At 38.6% G+C, this 16,472-nt stretch overlaps 2 protein-coding genes across 2 annotated transcripts in view; one reads left to right on the top strand and one right to left on the bottom strand.

Moving 5' to 3' along the window:
• The first annotated feature begins 215 nt into the window (after positions 1-215).
• LOC107736950 (platelet glycoprotein IX-like) lies at positions 216-4,631 on the top strand. The gene is made up of 2 exons (XM_016548337.1): positions 216-408; positions 3,776-4,631. Exons 1-2 carry the CDS (start codon positions 362-364, stop codon positions 4,494-4,496), a joined length of 768 nt encoding a protein of 255 aa, XP_016403823.1. The 5' UTR covers positions 216-361; the 3' UTR covers positions 4,497-4,631.
• Positions 4,632-12,672: 8,041 nt separating this feature from the next.
• LOC107736951 (cellular nucleic acid-binding protein-like) overlaps positions 12,673-16,472 on the bottom strand; it is a 7,717-nt gene continuing 3,917 nt past the window's right edge. The window contains exons 4-5 of the mRNA XM_016548338.1: positions 15,456-15,654; positions 12,673-13,659 (exon numbers count right to left, since the gene is read on the bottom strand). Of these exons, the coding sequence (XP_016403824.1) occupies positions 13,542-13,659; positions 15,456-15,654 (317 nt within the window). The 3' untranslated portion in view covers positions 12,673-13,541. The remainder of the gene's footprint in view (positions 13,660-15,455; positions 15,655-16,472) is intronic.

Here is a 16,472-nt window from a genome sequence, read left to right as displayed (position 1 = left end):
GTAACTAATTACGTTACTTAGTTACTTTTTATGGAAAGTAATGCGTTACTTTACTAGTTACTTGAAAAAAGTAATCTGATTACGTAACTCGCGTTACTTGTAATGCATTACCCCCAACACTGCTGATCTCAACTGCAGATAAAAGCATGCAGCTCTTTCAGTGAGCAGGGCATTTCTAATGTGCTGTTGGCAGATAGTCTTATCCTCTGCTCACACAGGCCAGCCCTGGGAAACTGTCAAAAACACAGGAAAAACAGTGCCAGACGTTCACAGTTTAAAGCGCCAGCAATGCCTGTTTTGATGTGCAGAAACATTTGCAAGAAAAAACTCTAGTGGATGTACGTCTCAGCTTAAAGCCAGAATGATTATTACACACTTCTTCAGGTGCTGTCAATCACATGCTAAAAGGTAAGTCTTACATCCGTTACTCACACAGAAGTCTGTCTTATTCTAGTGCATTCAAACATTTTAAGAGACTTAAATGTCCAATTTTGGGGTCACATATGTACAGACATATCAAAAAGCTCATTCCTTTATATAAAGCAGTGAATACGTTTTATTATTATTATGGCAGCCACAGTGCTCTTCAGTGCTGTTTACAATGTCTAGTGTATCTAACCTTTTGAGATGTTTGACCTCTTTCATGTCACTGTCGGACAGTTACTTAAACACTCTATACACTGATGTCATATTTTGTAATATTTGTTTTGTTTTATTGTTCTTTATTTTTCAATGAAAAAATTGAGGTCAATACAAGTTAAGCTCTGGACAGCAAAAAAAAGGACCTGTTTACAGTAATGAAATGTTATGAAGGATAAAGTACTGCTATAGTTCTGTTATTTGTTGTCCTTTTATGTGTGGGACTGCTGTTCTAGGTGGATGAACTTCTGCATTGTCTTTTCATGTTTATAACAGGAGTTCTGTATATATAATAGTGGAAGTAACTTTGCACAGACAAGCTATTTTAACAAATTTATTTTAATGTTGGTTATAAATACCCAAGTCATTCACAAGCTGCTCAAAGAGCTGTCCTTGACAAAGAATATAAGTGTTGTTTCCTACAATGGATTGCGGCTCATCCAGCTCTTTTGTTTTCTGTCTTATATCCGCTACTGTGTGAAAAACCTCTGTAAAGGATTCAGTGCATGAGTGAACTGACTGAAAGTGTCAACCTGAATGATGATCAATTTCAGACTTTTTGCAAGCCTGTTTGACTGATTAGATCACAAGAGTTTAATTTGGCATTCTTTCGGTACAAGTTTTAATCACCTGTCCAATTCTGCTCCTCAAGGGCCACTTTCCTGGAGTTTAGCTGCCTGGAAGTTTCTAGCGATCCTAAAGACTGATGTTGTGTTTGAAATCACTTCCTACCTCGTTCACTATTCCTTGCATTGGTCCACTAATGAAGGAGTGAATGAAAGCGAGTGAGTTAATTCGGACCCTGAGTATAGATTGTGCTTGCTGTTCAATAATCATTTAAAACTTAGCACACTGGCAGCTCCAGTAGTAATTAACATATTTAATCTTGAACTCTGTCATGGAAACTAGCGTGTGTAAAACTCCATTAAACTATTAAATAATCCATTTAAAAGAATTGTATAGGTGTTTGATATTACGCTGTACCCACATTGGACCAGCGGTTTGGAAAATGAACGCAGCTGCAGGCTTCATCTTCTGGTGAGACACGGGAATTCTCTCGGCACGACCCTCACAGTGCATTATGGGTACACTCGTTATTGCGGTGCATTATGAGATTGAATGGTTTCACTATGGTTTCACATACCACTACAAATTGCTGCCCCCTCAAATATTGGCCTATTTAAGGCTATAGGGGGCGATTTCAAACACAGCCCCCCTTGATTACCTTGGTCCAGGTGTGTTTAATTAGATTAATTAGCCAGAGCTAAACTCTGCTGGACAGAGGCCTTCCAGAAGCAGGATTGGACACCCCTGACCTAATGCACATATTAAACAGTTCACATCGCTTCACCTTCAGGTCTTTAGTATGTGCTCCGTTAAATATAGAGCTGTTTTACTAAAGATAAGGAGCTATCAAAGATTAGCATAACAGATATCCATTGCATATGCACATTTATATCTAAGAGTTTATTTTTCTTCTTCTCACTAACATCGAATAAAATGAATACAACTAGATAGGTTCACTGATTACTTTAAAGGTTCATAGATATTGCCATCAGTTCACACTGCTGTTAACACTTTATCCAATAAGAGGATGTGATGAGAAATCCTCTTGTTTGTTTTCCGGGATTCCAGGTTTGTTCGTGCAATATTTGGCATAAAGCCAATAGACAGCATACATCACATGACTGCTGAAATATTAACAGGGAAAATTAATTGCTATATGGTGATCTCTATAGCCAGACAAGGATTTATCAAAAATTAAAAAAGGGAAAAAGGGTCTAGCTATGCCCCTTAGCATCTATTTAAGCTAACAGAGCAATTTATAAGCATAATAATTCACAACTTGCCCTAAATACTGGATATATTCAAAGTTCTGGCATGAAACTCTAGATGGCACGGTCCGATAGGTCAAACTCAATCTGACCTAATGACATCATTATCACAGGCGCAGCTGATTGGTTCTTTTTGTATCAGCAGCCAATGAGCTCGCTGCTCAACAGTGCTCGCTGTATCAGTCACAGCGCCTCAGAAGCCCTCCACCTCCCCCAGCTCCACCTGTATAGATCTGCTACGGGGTGATCATGTATGTTATGGGGGTTATTCATGTTATATGTGCAGCAGCTGTATTCTTACATGCTCACAGCAGCATGTTGTGGATGCATTGGCAGTAGCAAATCTCATTACTTGGGCTTAAAAAGGTTGGTGACCACTGCTCTAAAAATATGTAAATGCAGACGTCAAATAGTGATGTACGTGTGCTATCAGGGTATGTACTCCAAGACAATTGACCTATTGGTAAGCCCCGCCCCCTTAGTTACTGTTGCTCGCTCGGACGGACAAACGGAGCTGCTCTTTGTAAGCTGTCTTACAGTGACAACTGTCAGTGTGAAAACCTTGTCCCACGGTGTTTTTGAAAAATTTTGGACACAGAAAGGCCACCATTCAACTGGGAATTAAATATGCCATGGAGGGATATATAAAATATTTTAAAATAAATACGGTGGGTAACTCGAAGCTAGGGTTTACAGATCACAATGCAAGCGGGAGAAGCCTCATGTTATGGTCGGTTGTCACGATCGCGGATGACGACATGCAGGGTCAACACTGTTCATGTATCGCAGGGTACGATTAAATTAATGTACATTTAACCATTCTATTATGGAGATGCACTGAAATGTAGACCTTCGTGTATGTGTTTTTGACCTACAATGTACATAATGTGAGAACAGTTCGCTTTTTAGGTTTGTACTTTCGCATTGGACTCACTAACTTCGGAAATGTAATAAAATAAATTCTATTGCCCATCCTCTCAGGATACCTGGAATCACTGTTACAAAGACCCCAGGCACATCGTTTTACTATTTTTGTAGCATAAACACCATCAAACAGATGCAAGCTTCGGATCCTCCAGTGTTTTTTCTATGGCGCTGAAACCTAAAGATGTCCGAGTTCCGCTCCCGTGCATCTAATACTCAACTGCCATTGGCTCATCTGCGTTCGAGGGGAGGGGCTTACCGATAGGTCAATTGACTGACGCTACTCAGGCTTCCGATTTTTATTGCATGTAATGATGTCAATAACTCCCTGCTTCTGAAGACATGTGCTAAAGTATTTGTGGTTTCTTCACACACAGGATGCTCTTCAGTTCAGGACTGACCCTTCTCTTGAGCTCGATCTTTGCACACGTCAGTTCCCAGTCCTGCAGGTGCAAGACTTTACCGTCCCGAGGTCTGAGGGTGAACTGCAGCTCGCAGGGCCTGAGAACCGTCCCTCGTCTTCCTGCAGAAATCACAGAACTCCTGCTGCAGAACAACCTCCTGACCACCGTAACTCCTGGGCATTTAGACCGGCTCCACCACCTGCAGCTGGTCAAATTATCCGGGAACCCCTTCCACTGCGACTGCAGCATCCAGTACTTAAGACAATGGCTACAGAGGAATAAAGCCATCTCTGTGATGCCGGTGTGTGCCAGTCCTGCAGAACTAGCCCAAAGGTCCATCGATGAGCTCACTGATGCTGATTTCGGGTCCTGTGTCTCTGATCACTGCTTTGGGTGGGTTTATAATGCCATCTTATGCTTAATGCTTTGCTTTCTCATTGGTTTGCTGCTGTGGTGCGTGCAACTGGCAAGAAACTCTACGTTTATTTTGGGAATCGATGAGAGACACACTGAATTTGAGGCAGAATCACTTCGATCGCTCAAACCCAAACACAGAGCGAGGATGAGGTGCAGTATCGGGTCACTGAGCCCAGGAACCGATGACGTGGACAAGCCTTTACTCAACATGGACATCCTCCCTCAGATACTGGACATCCTGCACAAGCAACACAACATTAAGATTAAAGTACCATGAAAAACTTAACTGTGTACTGATCCATTCTAGTATATGATACACTTTCATTTGATATGTAACTTGGACTGTGATATTGGGAAATTGTAAATCTTGCCAGTTTAGTATATATTTTGCTCTGTAAGGTGGATTTTATTTATTATATTGTGTTAAAAAAAAATAAATGAAAACAACCTCTAAGCCAAACAAAAGGTTTCAAGCGAATCGTTATTATTCATTTCAACCTCAAGGCTGGTGAGGCTGTCTTTGGGACACGGTTGTTAAAAAGGGCCCAGTTGTTAAAAAAGTTAAATCTGGATAAGAATGATCTGGATTTGGAAATCCCAGTTTTGCTATATTGTATCAGGTAATCCATCTTACTTTTGCGCCAGTTTATCCAAAGCAACATTGGACTGGACCCTGATCAAGATACACATTTCTTCTGATTGCCAAATCCAGATAAGACTAAAACTGAAAATAAAAATAAACAAATATATAGACATATTAAAGAATAATAATACTGAACTAAAAAATGACAAAAACACTATAAAATTACTAAAACTTTAAATCATATATATAGTGTGTGGTCACATTAAGTTTTTATTTGTAGAGAAGCGGCAAGGAACCAAAACTCCATCGGTGACAGAATGGAGAAAAAACCTTGGGAGAAACCAGGCTCAGTCGGGGGGCCAGTTCTCCTCTGACCAGACCAAACCAGCAGTTCAATTTCAGGCTGCAGCAAAGTCACATTGTGCAGAGGAATCATCTGGTTCCTGTGGTCTTGTCCCGGTGGTCCCGGTGGTAAAACAGCATAATAAAACAATACAGACATCTCATTTCATTACCAGTCAGATCCCTCATCTTACCTACAAGAAAATAAATTGAAACAAATATGCAAGCAATAATAAGGGATGCACATTTTTGGAAACTACTTTTAACTGATTCTGATGAGTGTGTCATTATAATTAATGTTATTTTGTCAGATTTAATGTGATCAGGGGGCCCCGGGACTCTTAGTGCATAGACTTGCGCCCTTTAGTGCCTCTAGTGCAAGTCTAATGTAAAGTTCGATGGCCTACAGCGGGAGCTGAACACCAGGGGCCCAATCAGAAAACATACACCTGTCTCTACCTAGTCTAATGAGAATCCGTAACACTCGGGGTGCACAAATTGTATGAAAAGTAATAAGCATATGAATGTACAAATTCATACAAATTGACCAAATTGTAAAATTACTTAGGCAAAATTCTTAGATGTTTTGGTAGGCAAATATTAAGCAACTATGTCCTAGTTCTCTTTCTACTGTTCATTTTGTAAAATGTCTCAGTGCTGTATTCCACAGTCTTACACAGTCGGAAAGAAATGTTTTACATGTTCTACATCAGTATCCAGTATAGTTCTTCTTATACTTATGGCTATAATGATTATAATTTAATATTTTCTGGAAAAAAAAAACACTAAACAAAAATGTGTTGCTGTAAAAATGACCCCATCAGCTTAATGTTCATGATATGGAGGAGCTGAGGATGTCAGATCTCCACTAGTGGAGTTATCGATGGTCCTGCATCCACCTTAAACAAGTTTCAGCTGGTTCAAAATGCAGCTGTTAAGAAAACCAGAACTATAATATCATCCTAATTTTAGCATTGTTACTGTACACAGGCTACCTGAAAGGTTTGACATCAATTTACAACATAGTGATACTTGCTTCTTAAGTCTTAATTGTTTGTTGGAAACTCAGAAGCGAAGACCAGGAGACTCTTGGGTATCTTCAGCAGGGTTCTTTATCGAGAATGTGCTGTGTGGTGCTGCAGTCATCAAAAGTCTGACTAAGGCAGTGATACATTGTATTTTGTAGTCATTTATTGGGAAGTCCTTAAAGGCGTAGACCTTACACACAGTCTCAGAAGTGACCACTTAACCAAAACATCTAAAGACAATACAGGCAATCAAACAGCTTTGAGCTCCAGCAAACCTATACAGTACAGTACAAACGGGTTAAACCACACCTAGTAATGAGAACTAGAGACATGCAAACATTCACACATAGTTAACTAGAAGATGAGAGACTGGCAGAACCACATCACATTTAGACAGATTTGTGAACAATATTTGGGAGAAATAGGCCTTTTGTGTACATAGAAGTTCAGTTCAGCTCATGAAAAATGGGGGCAAAAACAAAAGTGTTGCGTTTATAATTTTGTTCAGTGTATTTAATCGAATCAGTAAACAGATGTCATCCTGTTCACATTGAATGCCCAATACATTGTAGATCACCTTAGTTTTTCATATGTTATGCCAGGATGTAGGATCAGCAGATCTTAAAAAGATTCCTACATTTGCAATCCCACATGTTCAAGCTCCTACCTATTTAACCCATCTTTGTCATGCTATAATCCAGGTTCCAAAATTATAGGCTATTGACAGTATCTATAAACAGTAGGGCTGTCCTCGACTAAGGATTTGTCTGGTCGACTAGTAGTCATTCATTTGAAGCATTAGTCGACTAATCGCACTGTAACACAGTTTGTAGATCGGGAAGAAGGAGGCGGGAACCGGCGAACATTTAAAGACTTTAATAAAATAAACAAACACAAAATGCAAGTAAAGTGGCAGCCCCTCGCGGACGACTGCCGCACACAAAAGACAAAATAAAATCCAGGCCTGGTCCTCTCTCGTCTTTCACTGTCGTAGCTCCTCCTTTTATCCTTCCGGAGCTCCTCCGTGGGACTCGAGACCGGTGAGCGGTGCAGGTGTCGCTCATTATCAATTACTCCACCAAGTCTGGTGACCCCTGGTATAACATCACTTAAATGAACGAAATGGCTTGAATAAAAATTTATTTTGATGAACAAGATCGAACTGAGAAAGTCAGTAAAATGATCCGAACTGCCCATCAGTACTTCCCGCAAACTTCTGCTCCAATCCTGTACCAACATACCTGTCTGTTATTTTCAAGTATATTTTCATGTTTGATTAGGATAGGATGGTAGCTCTGCAAGATGGAAGCCATCCAGAAGCAGGACTAGCCATCTTTGACCTAGAAAATCAATTTTTTTTTGCATTTGGCACCAAACCCTGGGACACACCGGGCCTGTTCCAATACCCACACTTGACCACTTGTCTACTTACATGACATATTTTTTAGTACTTGGTTAAAGTGTTCAAATAGGTGTGAAAACCACAAGTGTGTGTGTGCTTCTAATTAAGTGATAAAAAAAAACAGTTGCAAATGTTTTACAAATAAACATACAAGCCTACTTTCTCTGCACCAATACACTTTTTTTTTTTGCAACCAATACATTATACCACCAAAATATATGTAATAGCTAAATAAAAAATTTGTTTCCCTTGAAATCTTGCAATTTCTAATTTTTCAACTCATAAACACATAATTACACATAAAGACAAATATTATTGTTATATTCACCTTATTCTTCAACATGGAAGTAAGCCTATGCATGAGACTTCCAGTTCATTAGCCACTGTAGGGAAATAACGAGAGGAAAAACAACGTGCAGTAAATGGTCAAATTGTTTGCACTACAAACCAGTACATAATTAGGATAATACATTAAAATAACATGGTAATTTGCAATATCAAGCAGCAAAACAAGCTGTTTTGTACAGCTAAAAATAGCTGGAAACAAGTGAGACCGGAAGCCAGACCCATAAAATTTACAAATGGGCTCTTATGGGAAAAATAAGGTGGATAGACTTTTATTTGTTGCCATCTGAAATGGTTTTGAGTGATTGCATTGTAAATTATCCCAAATGCATCTGAGGGTACATTTACACCTGGTCTTTTGTTTGGATAAATATCCAATCAGTGAAAATTTACAAAGTAGCCAAGTGTAAACAGGCCCACGCTGTCACACACACTCTGTTTATTTAATCTGGAATACACTCAAGAAGCAGGCATATGCAAGAGTGTATCTCTTCTCTCTCCTTTCCATTTAGACTTTCCTATTTCTGCCATCTAGTGGCTAAATAAAACCTCTATAGACGCTACATTTTCCCCATTTCTTCAGAGAATAAACATTAACAATCTCAAAACACTATAACACAATGCTTTGATGCATTAACACATTCTGAACACTGTAAGTAATAAGTAGTCTAATTACAGAATTACTGGAACCATCATCCTATGTTTACTTCTTGCACTAAAGAATGTTTCTTGAGGAGTGTGTTCATAGGATTTAGACTAGTATTTAAACAACTAAAAGAACAACAATCAGCTTGTTTCAAATCATGAACTTACCCTTTAATCTATAACACAAAGTCCTTTAACTCTGCTGTTTTTAGAAGCTCCTTAAAGGACCTGTTTGCTGTTAATGCTCTTGAACCTGAAGCTGTAAGCTTGGTTTACTTTTTTCAACACCTCACTTGAAACCCCGTCACATATGTCACGTTGTCTTTGACATCGGAACAGGTCTTTGTGTCTATGCTGACAGGCAGTACATTACTGTACATTACAGTATGCATCTTACGGCTATGCAGGAGTTCAAAAGGTGTAGCCATGTGGTAGCATGTGGTGTTGCCCAGAAATTTTGCAGGAATTTTGTAACAGTTGATTTACTGCCCCATTAGCTTGTGGGCAATACTGTTGCCTATATATTGGAATGCACATATTGGATATCATCAAAAGTCAGCAAAAGACAATTGTGTGGATTGTCTTATCTCCTGAAGATTAGTTCATTCAATCCCTTGGTGCCTTTCTTTAGCTAAATAGACAAATCTTGCGCATAGTGATAATATTTCCACTAAACAGTGGTCACCCTGCACAATTTTATAGTCCCACAATGAATATTTCGCGACAATTTCTGGTTTGTCTGTTGCATCACCTATCTCAGGCAAAGGGAATCAAATTGATGCCTCCTTGTTTCCTCGCTCCTCCATCCTCCAGCCGGTGACCCAGAAACCGATCAAAGTTAGACATCTTGAAGGACATCTCAAACCTCTCATTGCACCATGAGGAGGCGAGGAGTGAGGAAGCTTCCAGAGGAGCTGTGAGCGAAGAGGCACAGGTGTATCCTATGCAGAAGTCTTTCTTGTCAAAAAAGTTGTCACCGTTATTTATATAGCGCTTTTTACAATGCAGATTGTGACAAAGCAGCTTTACAGTATTAAAAAAGGGAAATAATCGGGCGTTCTTCTCTGGCCAGACGAGAACAGCAGTTTAATTCTAGGTTGCAACAAAGTCAGATTGTGCAGAGGACTCATCTGATTCCCAACCTGATGCACATATAAATTCTCCTCCCCCTTCACATCTATCAAAATAATCAGAATTTGTTTTACCTTTGCAGTTTCAATAAACCATACATCTCATGTAACGAATGTCTTAACCAACCTTCAACAACATCCCCTCAGATCCTCTGAGTGCAGCTGATGACGCTTGAGTGATCAAGAATATTCAAATGTGCAAATGATCTTTCCTTCGATTCCTCTGTCCTCATTTTGTTTCCTTGCATCCTTTCCTCATATCCCAGGGGAGGGGAGCTGAGACACGGGGAAAGGAAGCGAGGAAAGGAAATGAGGATGCACAAATAAGAAATGAGAAGTACTTTCTTTCACCTGGAGGAAGTGTTTAGGGGTGGAATGCTACTATGCGCTCAGTACTGCTTTTGATACTATTGACCACAACATTGTATTTATCTGACTGTATTTATAATTGTAGTTATCACTTTGAAGTAATAAACGAAGAGGTGTCATATCAATCACAAGATCAGCATGGAGTGCCGCAAGGCTCAGTACTAGGATTGTTGCTGTTCACCTTGTACATGCAACAGTTTTGGAGATATCATTAAGAAACATGGAGCTGGTTTTCACTGTTACGCTGACGAGACAAGGTTTTATATTTCCTCTAGGCCAGAATAAACCTGCCAATTCATAAAGCTAATGCAATGCAGTTGATAATGAACACTAGATGACTTGTAACTTACAACTGCTTTAAAATGTCCATCATGTGTTTTAATTTGCATGCAACAAAGAATTTGGCTTGATGCACCTGTTTCTGTGAAGATGAATGTCAGACGTTTGCTAAATGTTCTGTTTTCCCACAGGAATGGCATGCAGCTGTAGCTGACGGACATGCTGGCTTATTAGCCAGGTGGCTGTGTTGGCTCAGCAACATGAACATAAATGCTGCTGTCACAAGTTTGCCACAGGCCTTTATCTCTTTGTCCTGCAGCGGGTGTTTCATTGTGATGACTCTGTACAGCCCATACCTGTGATGTATCTAAAATAATCTCAGACTCCTTTTATGTAAAAGTTTCCAGACCTCGTATTTAGAGCTGAGATCCAGTTCCAGCAAAAATGTGAACTGGCCACTCACTTCCACCAGCTGCTTGCATAGCGTTTGCTCTGCCGTGTCTCTGAACTCACATGCAGCTGAAAGTGCCTGTAAGGAATCTAGGTACTGTTGTAGTTGTGTACCCCTTCTTTTTGCTTTTCTCTCTCCTGTCTCTGCACAGTACTTCTGGGCCCGTATTCACAAAACATTATATCTTGCCACTAAGAGTTCTCCTAAATATCAGTAAAAGCTTTTAGCTAAGAGTTTTCTCTTAAAACCTATTCACAAATCTGCTGAGACAAACTTATACTAAGGAATAGAGAGAAGTCTTAAACTCAGAGTAAAGGTGGAGTTGAGCTTGTTGCTATCGATGATGTCAGCATGCTTATTAACTATGCACACAGTGATTGGCTGATAGCAAACGTAAAAGAAAACCAAACTGGACGCAAGAACAGCTGTTACTTCTTGCCCAGAGTCCTAAATTTAGGACTGACAGAGATACAGTCCATTATTCTGTAAATGAAGTAGATTTAATATGGTGTTCATTGTGTGTTATAAATAATCATACTCTTAAACTTATAACAAATACGTAAGTATTATGATGTATTATAATTGTTGTTATGATTATTCATGAGTCGATATAACATTATAATTTTTTTTATAATGCATTATGCATTCATTATAATGCCTTAAGAATACCCTTATAATGTATTATAAATACGGACTTCATAGAAAGTGTTACCGAATTTTCTCCTAAATCGGCGAGTTATGAGCTACTTTTAGCCTTAAGATGTTTTGTGAATAAGGGCCCTGGCATCTAGTGGCTAAATACCTCTGCAGACACAAGAACTTTTCAGTTCTGTAGTTTCACTACTAAAAAAATACATTTACTGAGAAAATGCTAAATTAAGTAGTTAAACTAAAATGCTGCTGGGCTGCTTCACAAAACCCTGTACGGGATGGTTTTTATGTTTTGTCCAGCTCCTGTCCCGTAAGATTGTCTCGCTGTGCCAAATGCTATTTCCAGCCCTGTAAACATTTACTATCTGCTCAATAAACCAATAACACAAATAGGTTTCTGTATATTATAGACATTACATACATTTGAGCAAATTTTCTTATTTTTTAGGTATTTACACTTAGTACTGTACATTTCTTCCTCCAGTATCTAGCAATTCAAAACTTGTCCCGCAGGAGTGCATATGCAATCACCCATACCCTTTATCTTACTATCTCTCTGCAATAATGGCACAGAAAAATGCCAAAGCACAGCTCATAAGTATTTTTTTTTCTGCTGGAAGTTTAGATATCTACTTGCCCTGCCTGCATTTTCACTTAGTTATTTTAAATATTAAATAATGAATGTTGTAATATTTAAATATTTTATGAATGTAATTATAAAGAACTCATTTTTTAATGTTTAAAAAAATTTAACATTAATTTGTCATAAAACGTTTTCTTTACAAAGAAAAACTGCAATAACGACTGGACATTACACAGCTGAAATACGTTTCTAATTGCTGGATGACAGAGCAGATGAAATGGCATGAATTTGCTATGCAATTAGATATGTTTTGCTCTTAATTTGAGTAGACGGTTTGTCTGCACCAACACTTAAACTGTTACCGTTAGTATTTTTAACCCGATGAATTTAGATGCAAAATTCTCTTTTTGCTTCTGTCCTGTTTAAATGTGGATTAATCTTTTCAGTGCATGTTAACTACTGAATGGGCCAATTGTGTTTGATGTAGCTGCTCGTATCATTGAATAGTGAACAGTAGCTTTTTTTTTGTGGAAGAATATAAGTTTCTTTCCATATTCCAGCCCCAATTAATACCAAATGCCCATTTGGAGTGGAAGTCAACCATTTCATTTATTCTAGGTAATAAAAATCATGAACGCAGGCAGATTCCTCATCCTCCTCCAACTTTATTGACAGCTTAAAATTACATATCTATGTTCTAGGACTTAAGTTGCAATTCCTTCGGACTTAAAAACTGAGTACAAGCAATGATATTCTTACAGTAGTCCAAGTGATATTGTACAAAAATATCTGATTTCTGTGAAAACATTCTTTTTTTGCAAATTGTTGCTAATTTCACGTCTCTCTATTGTACTGGTTAATTGAAGGTAGAAAGGACTAAAATTACTCTGTAGTGTTCAGCATTAACAAGCACTGTTTGCTGAACCCGCAAACACGACTTTTTAGAAAAAAAAAGTCAAACAAAATAAAAATCAAAATGTATGATTTCTGAAAGTGAAATTAATTCAAATATACCATTATAACATTTTCTTAGGAGACGCACACACTTTGCTGTGAGCTACTAGTGGGCACCAGATCATAATGGACTTCCTGCGATGAAAATGGTCTCTTAAGCCTGCTTTCACTTTTCTCCATATAACCACAAAACAAAACACCAGAATTGAGCCTTCGCCTGATTTCTCTCTTACATTTGAGCAAAGGTTCACTTCCGTGAGCCCAGAGGTTCCCTGTGGCGTGGGATGTCCCAGTAATGGATCTTTTCACCAGTGGCATGGAAAGGGGTCCCTTAACAAAGCGTCATACATTTCACCTCTACCTAAATAAACATTTCATTTTAAACGCAATATGATTTTTTTTTTTTTTACCCCTTTTCTTCATAACAAAGGAAAAACAAAACTCAAAGCTGCTCACTGGCCTGGGAAAGGCCTCTGTTTGCCAGCCTTTGGCCAATGAAGAGGATTCAGAGAAGAGAAACAACCATCAATCAGGAAAGGAGGGGCGACAGAGGAAGGAAGTTACGCAGACGCTTCAATGGTGCATTCTCTCGCCAGGTGACCGGTCTTGCCGCAGTTGTAGCAGTTCACCTCAGTCGCCTTGCTGCACTGCACTGCCACGTGACCAATCTCGCCACACCTGTAAACCAACACGCATTTTAGTTTCCCGCTGAACTCAAAGCCTGCATCCAGCATTCTGCCCTGTACTTCATTGTCGTAATGGTAGTAGTCATTTAGGTAACACTTTATTTTAAGGTGCCCTTGTTACACGTTACATGTATTTACTATTATAATAACAATAAATTATGCATAATTACATGCAAGTAACCCTAAGCCAAACCCTATTAACCCTAACCATATAGTAAGTACATGTAGTTAATTAACATTACTCAGTACTTAAATATATAATTACAATGTTTTTTGAATGAATTGAATGAAAAAAAAGAAGAAAATTGTTTATATATACATATACACACATACATTTTTTTTGGGGGGGGGATATGCCAGTATCAAATTTTCATGTTGCGATTAATTGATAATGCTTTTATCACAGTAGATTAAAGTGCAAAAGAATTATAAAGACCAATAGGTATCACTTTACAATAAGATCTCATTAGTAGTTAGTGCATTAACATTCACAATGAGCAATAGCTACATTTGCTACAGAAGTTATTAATCTTTGTTTAAAAAATATAACTCTTAGTTCATGTTAGCTCATTAAAGGGGTCATATGATGCTTTATAGTGACGTAGATATGTGGGGGTGTGTTAGAACGAGCCGTTTTAGGGGGGCGTGGCAGAGTCTTAACTTTGATAAAGAATATCTCTTTGGTTTTGAGACTTTAGTCTTTGCAACTTCAGGGATCTTATCTATGCACGAACAGCTTGTAACACTCCAAAGAGAAAGGAAAACTTGAAATCGCATCATATGACCCCTTTAAATAAATAACAGTTGCAACTTTAGATTAGGGCTTTCCCCGACTAAGGATTTTCATTGTCGAATCGGAATTTTCGAATCTTGCGATAGTCGACTGATAGTTTTGGGGGCAGGGCAAAATACATTACCAAGAGTCAATTCAGACATTCAGTCATAATTACGTTAACACACAGAGAAAATGTGTAACGGACGCCTCGCAGATACAAATGGGGTAAATAATGTGTTATGTTTTGATTAAAAGGTAGTTAACATTAAAGGGTTAGTTCACCCAAAAATTTAAATTAGCCCACAAATTACTCACCCTCAAGGCATCCTAGGTGTATATGACTTTCTTTTTTCAGACGAATCCAGTGGGAGTTATATCAAAAATTGTCTTTGATCTTTCAAGCTGTTTAATGCCACTCAGCGGGTGTTGCATGCATCAGTCCAAAAGAAGTGAAATAAAAAGCGCCCATATAGAAAGAGAAAGCTGTTTCGTTTCCGGGGTAACGGCTGCATTATGTTTAGCGCCTTCTGCTGTCAGAGAGTGAATGTGCGCTTTCATCCAGAGCGTCTCTCACGCGCTCTGCCATGCACTTCTCATCCGTGCTCGTTTACATAAGAGTGCACACGCATCTTTCACGCAGCATACAGCGGTGTTGTGCACTGTGACCAGTTGACGGGAAAAGTATTCTTAAAATGCATTCAAAATTCGGAATAGTTTGATATAAATAATTATTCTCTGTATTTTGAAGTGCCCACGATAACAATATTGTGCATATTCATTACCGTTATATATCACATTATCGAATACCGGCACTTGTCTAATAAATTTTTTTTTTTCTGTTAAACACAAAAGTTCAAGTCCATAATAAGATCTGTAGCACGCACTCACATGGTGCATTGAGGTTTGGATACAACACACAAAAGAACTTTACATGCCTATCTGGACATTATTATTAAATATTTTTATTTTTGGGCGAACAATTTCTTTAAACGTCAAGCTCCAATGGGACTTACCGGTAACATTTCACCTTGTCACATAGCTTCTGGATGTGTCCGAACCCCCCGCAGGAGTAGCACTTCTGCTCGTTGCCGTGGTCACAGTCGCGTGCCACGTGACCGGCTTTGCCGCAGTTATAGCAACACTGCTCTCTTTCCTTTTTGGGTTCTTTACAGTCTCTGGAAATATGGCCACTCCTGTGGCAATTGTAGCATGCTGTATTTGAAGTAGAAAAATCATTAATCAACAATGTAGACAGAGTACCAACTGTACAAAAGATCTTCAAGTTCTTACTAGGGATGTAACAATACCAAAATCTCACAATACAATATTTATTGCTATATTAAAAAAAAAAGACAAATGAAGAATTGGAAAAAAAAAAAAAAAAATTTTGTACATTTGAAAGTTAAATTATTGTATCTAATGCACTTTGAGAATTCAAAATTAAGAGCTGCAATTAGGGCTGCACGATTAATCGAATGTGATTGTCATGCGCATCTTCATCAGTAAAGCCGGTTCTGTGACTAGTAGTAAATCTCCATCACCTGCTTTCAGATGGAGCGGCATTTACTACACAGAGCCGTAGTTCACTGACAACATAACCGGTATCTGTTGCGTTCCCAAACGCTCGCTAAACTCACAGCACCAGTGTTAATTTTGACAGGCATTTTTGATTTAGTCTTAGTCTTTATCTTGAGACGAAAATGCTTAATCGTCTTAGTCACATTATAGTCATTTGAGTCTTTCATAGTTTTAGTCGACGAAAAGTCATTGCATTTTTGTCAACTTTTAGTCATTACTTCAACCAAACTGCAGTTACCAACATTTATTTTGGTAGCTATTTTATATGCAGTCTTCAAACAAAAATAGTCATTAATTCTTCTCTCTTTAGACCAGGGGTGTCAAACTCAGTTCCTGGAGGGCCACAGCCTTACACAGTATAGATGCAACCCTAATTAATAGGGGTGGAACGGTTCAACTTACTCACGGTTCGGTTTGTATCGCGGTTTTAGAGTCACGGTTTCGGTGCGGTT

The sequence above is a fragment of the Sinocyclocheilus rhinocerous genome, unplaced genomic scaffold, assembly GCF_001515625.1.
Source record: "Sinocyclocheilus rhinocerous isolate Xijiao unplaced genomic scaffold, SAMN03320098_v1.1 scaffold554, whole genome shotgun sequence".
NCBI classification, from domain to species: domain Eukaryota; kingdom Metazoa; phylum Chordata; class Actinopteri; order Cypriniformes; family Cyprinidae; genus Sinocyclocheilus; species Sinocyclocheilus rhinocerous.
The sequence above is the reverse complement of the archived record's forward strand: the minus strand, read 5'-3'. Positions and strand labels throughout refer to the sequence as shown.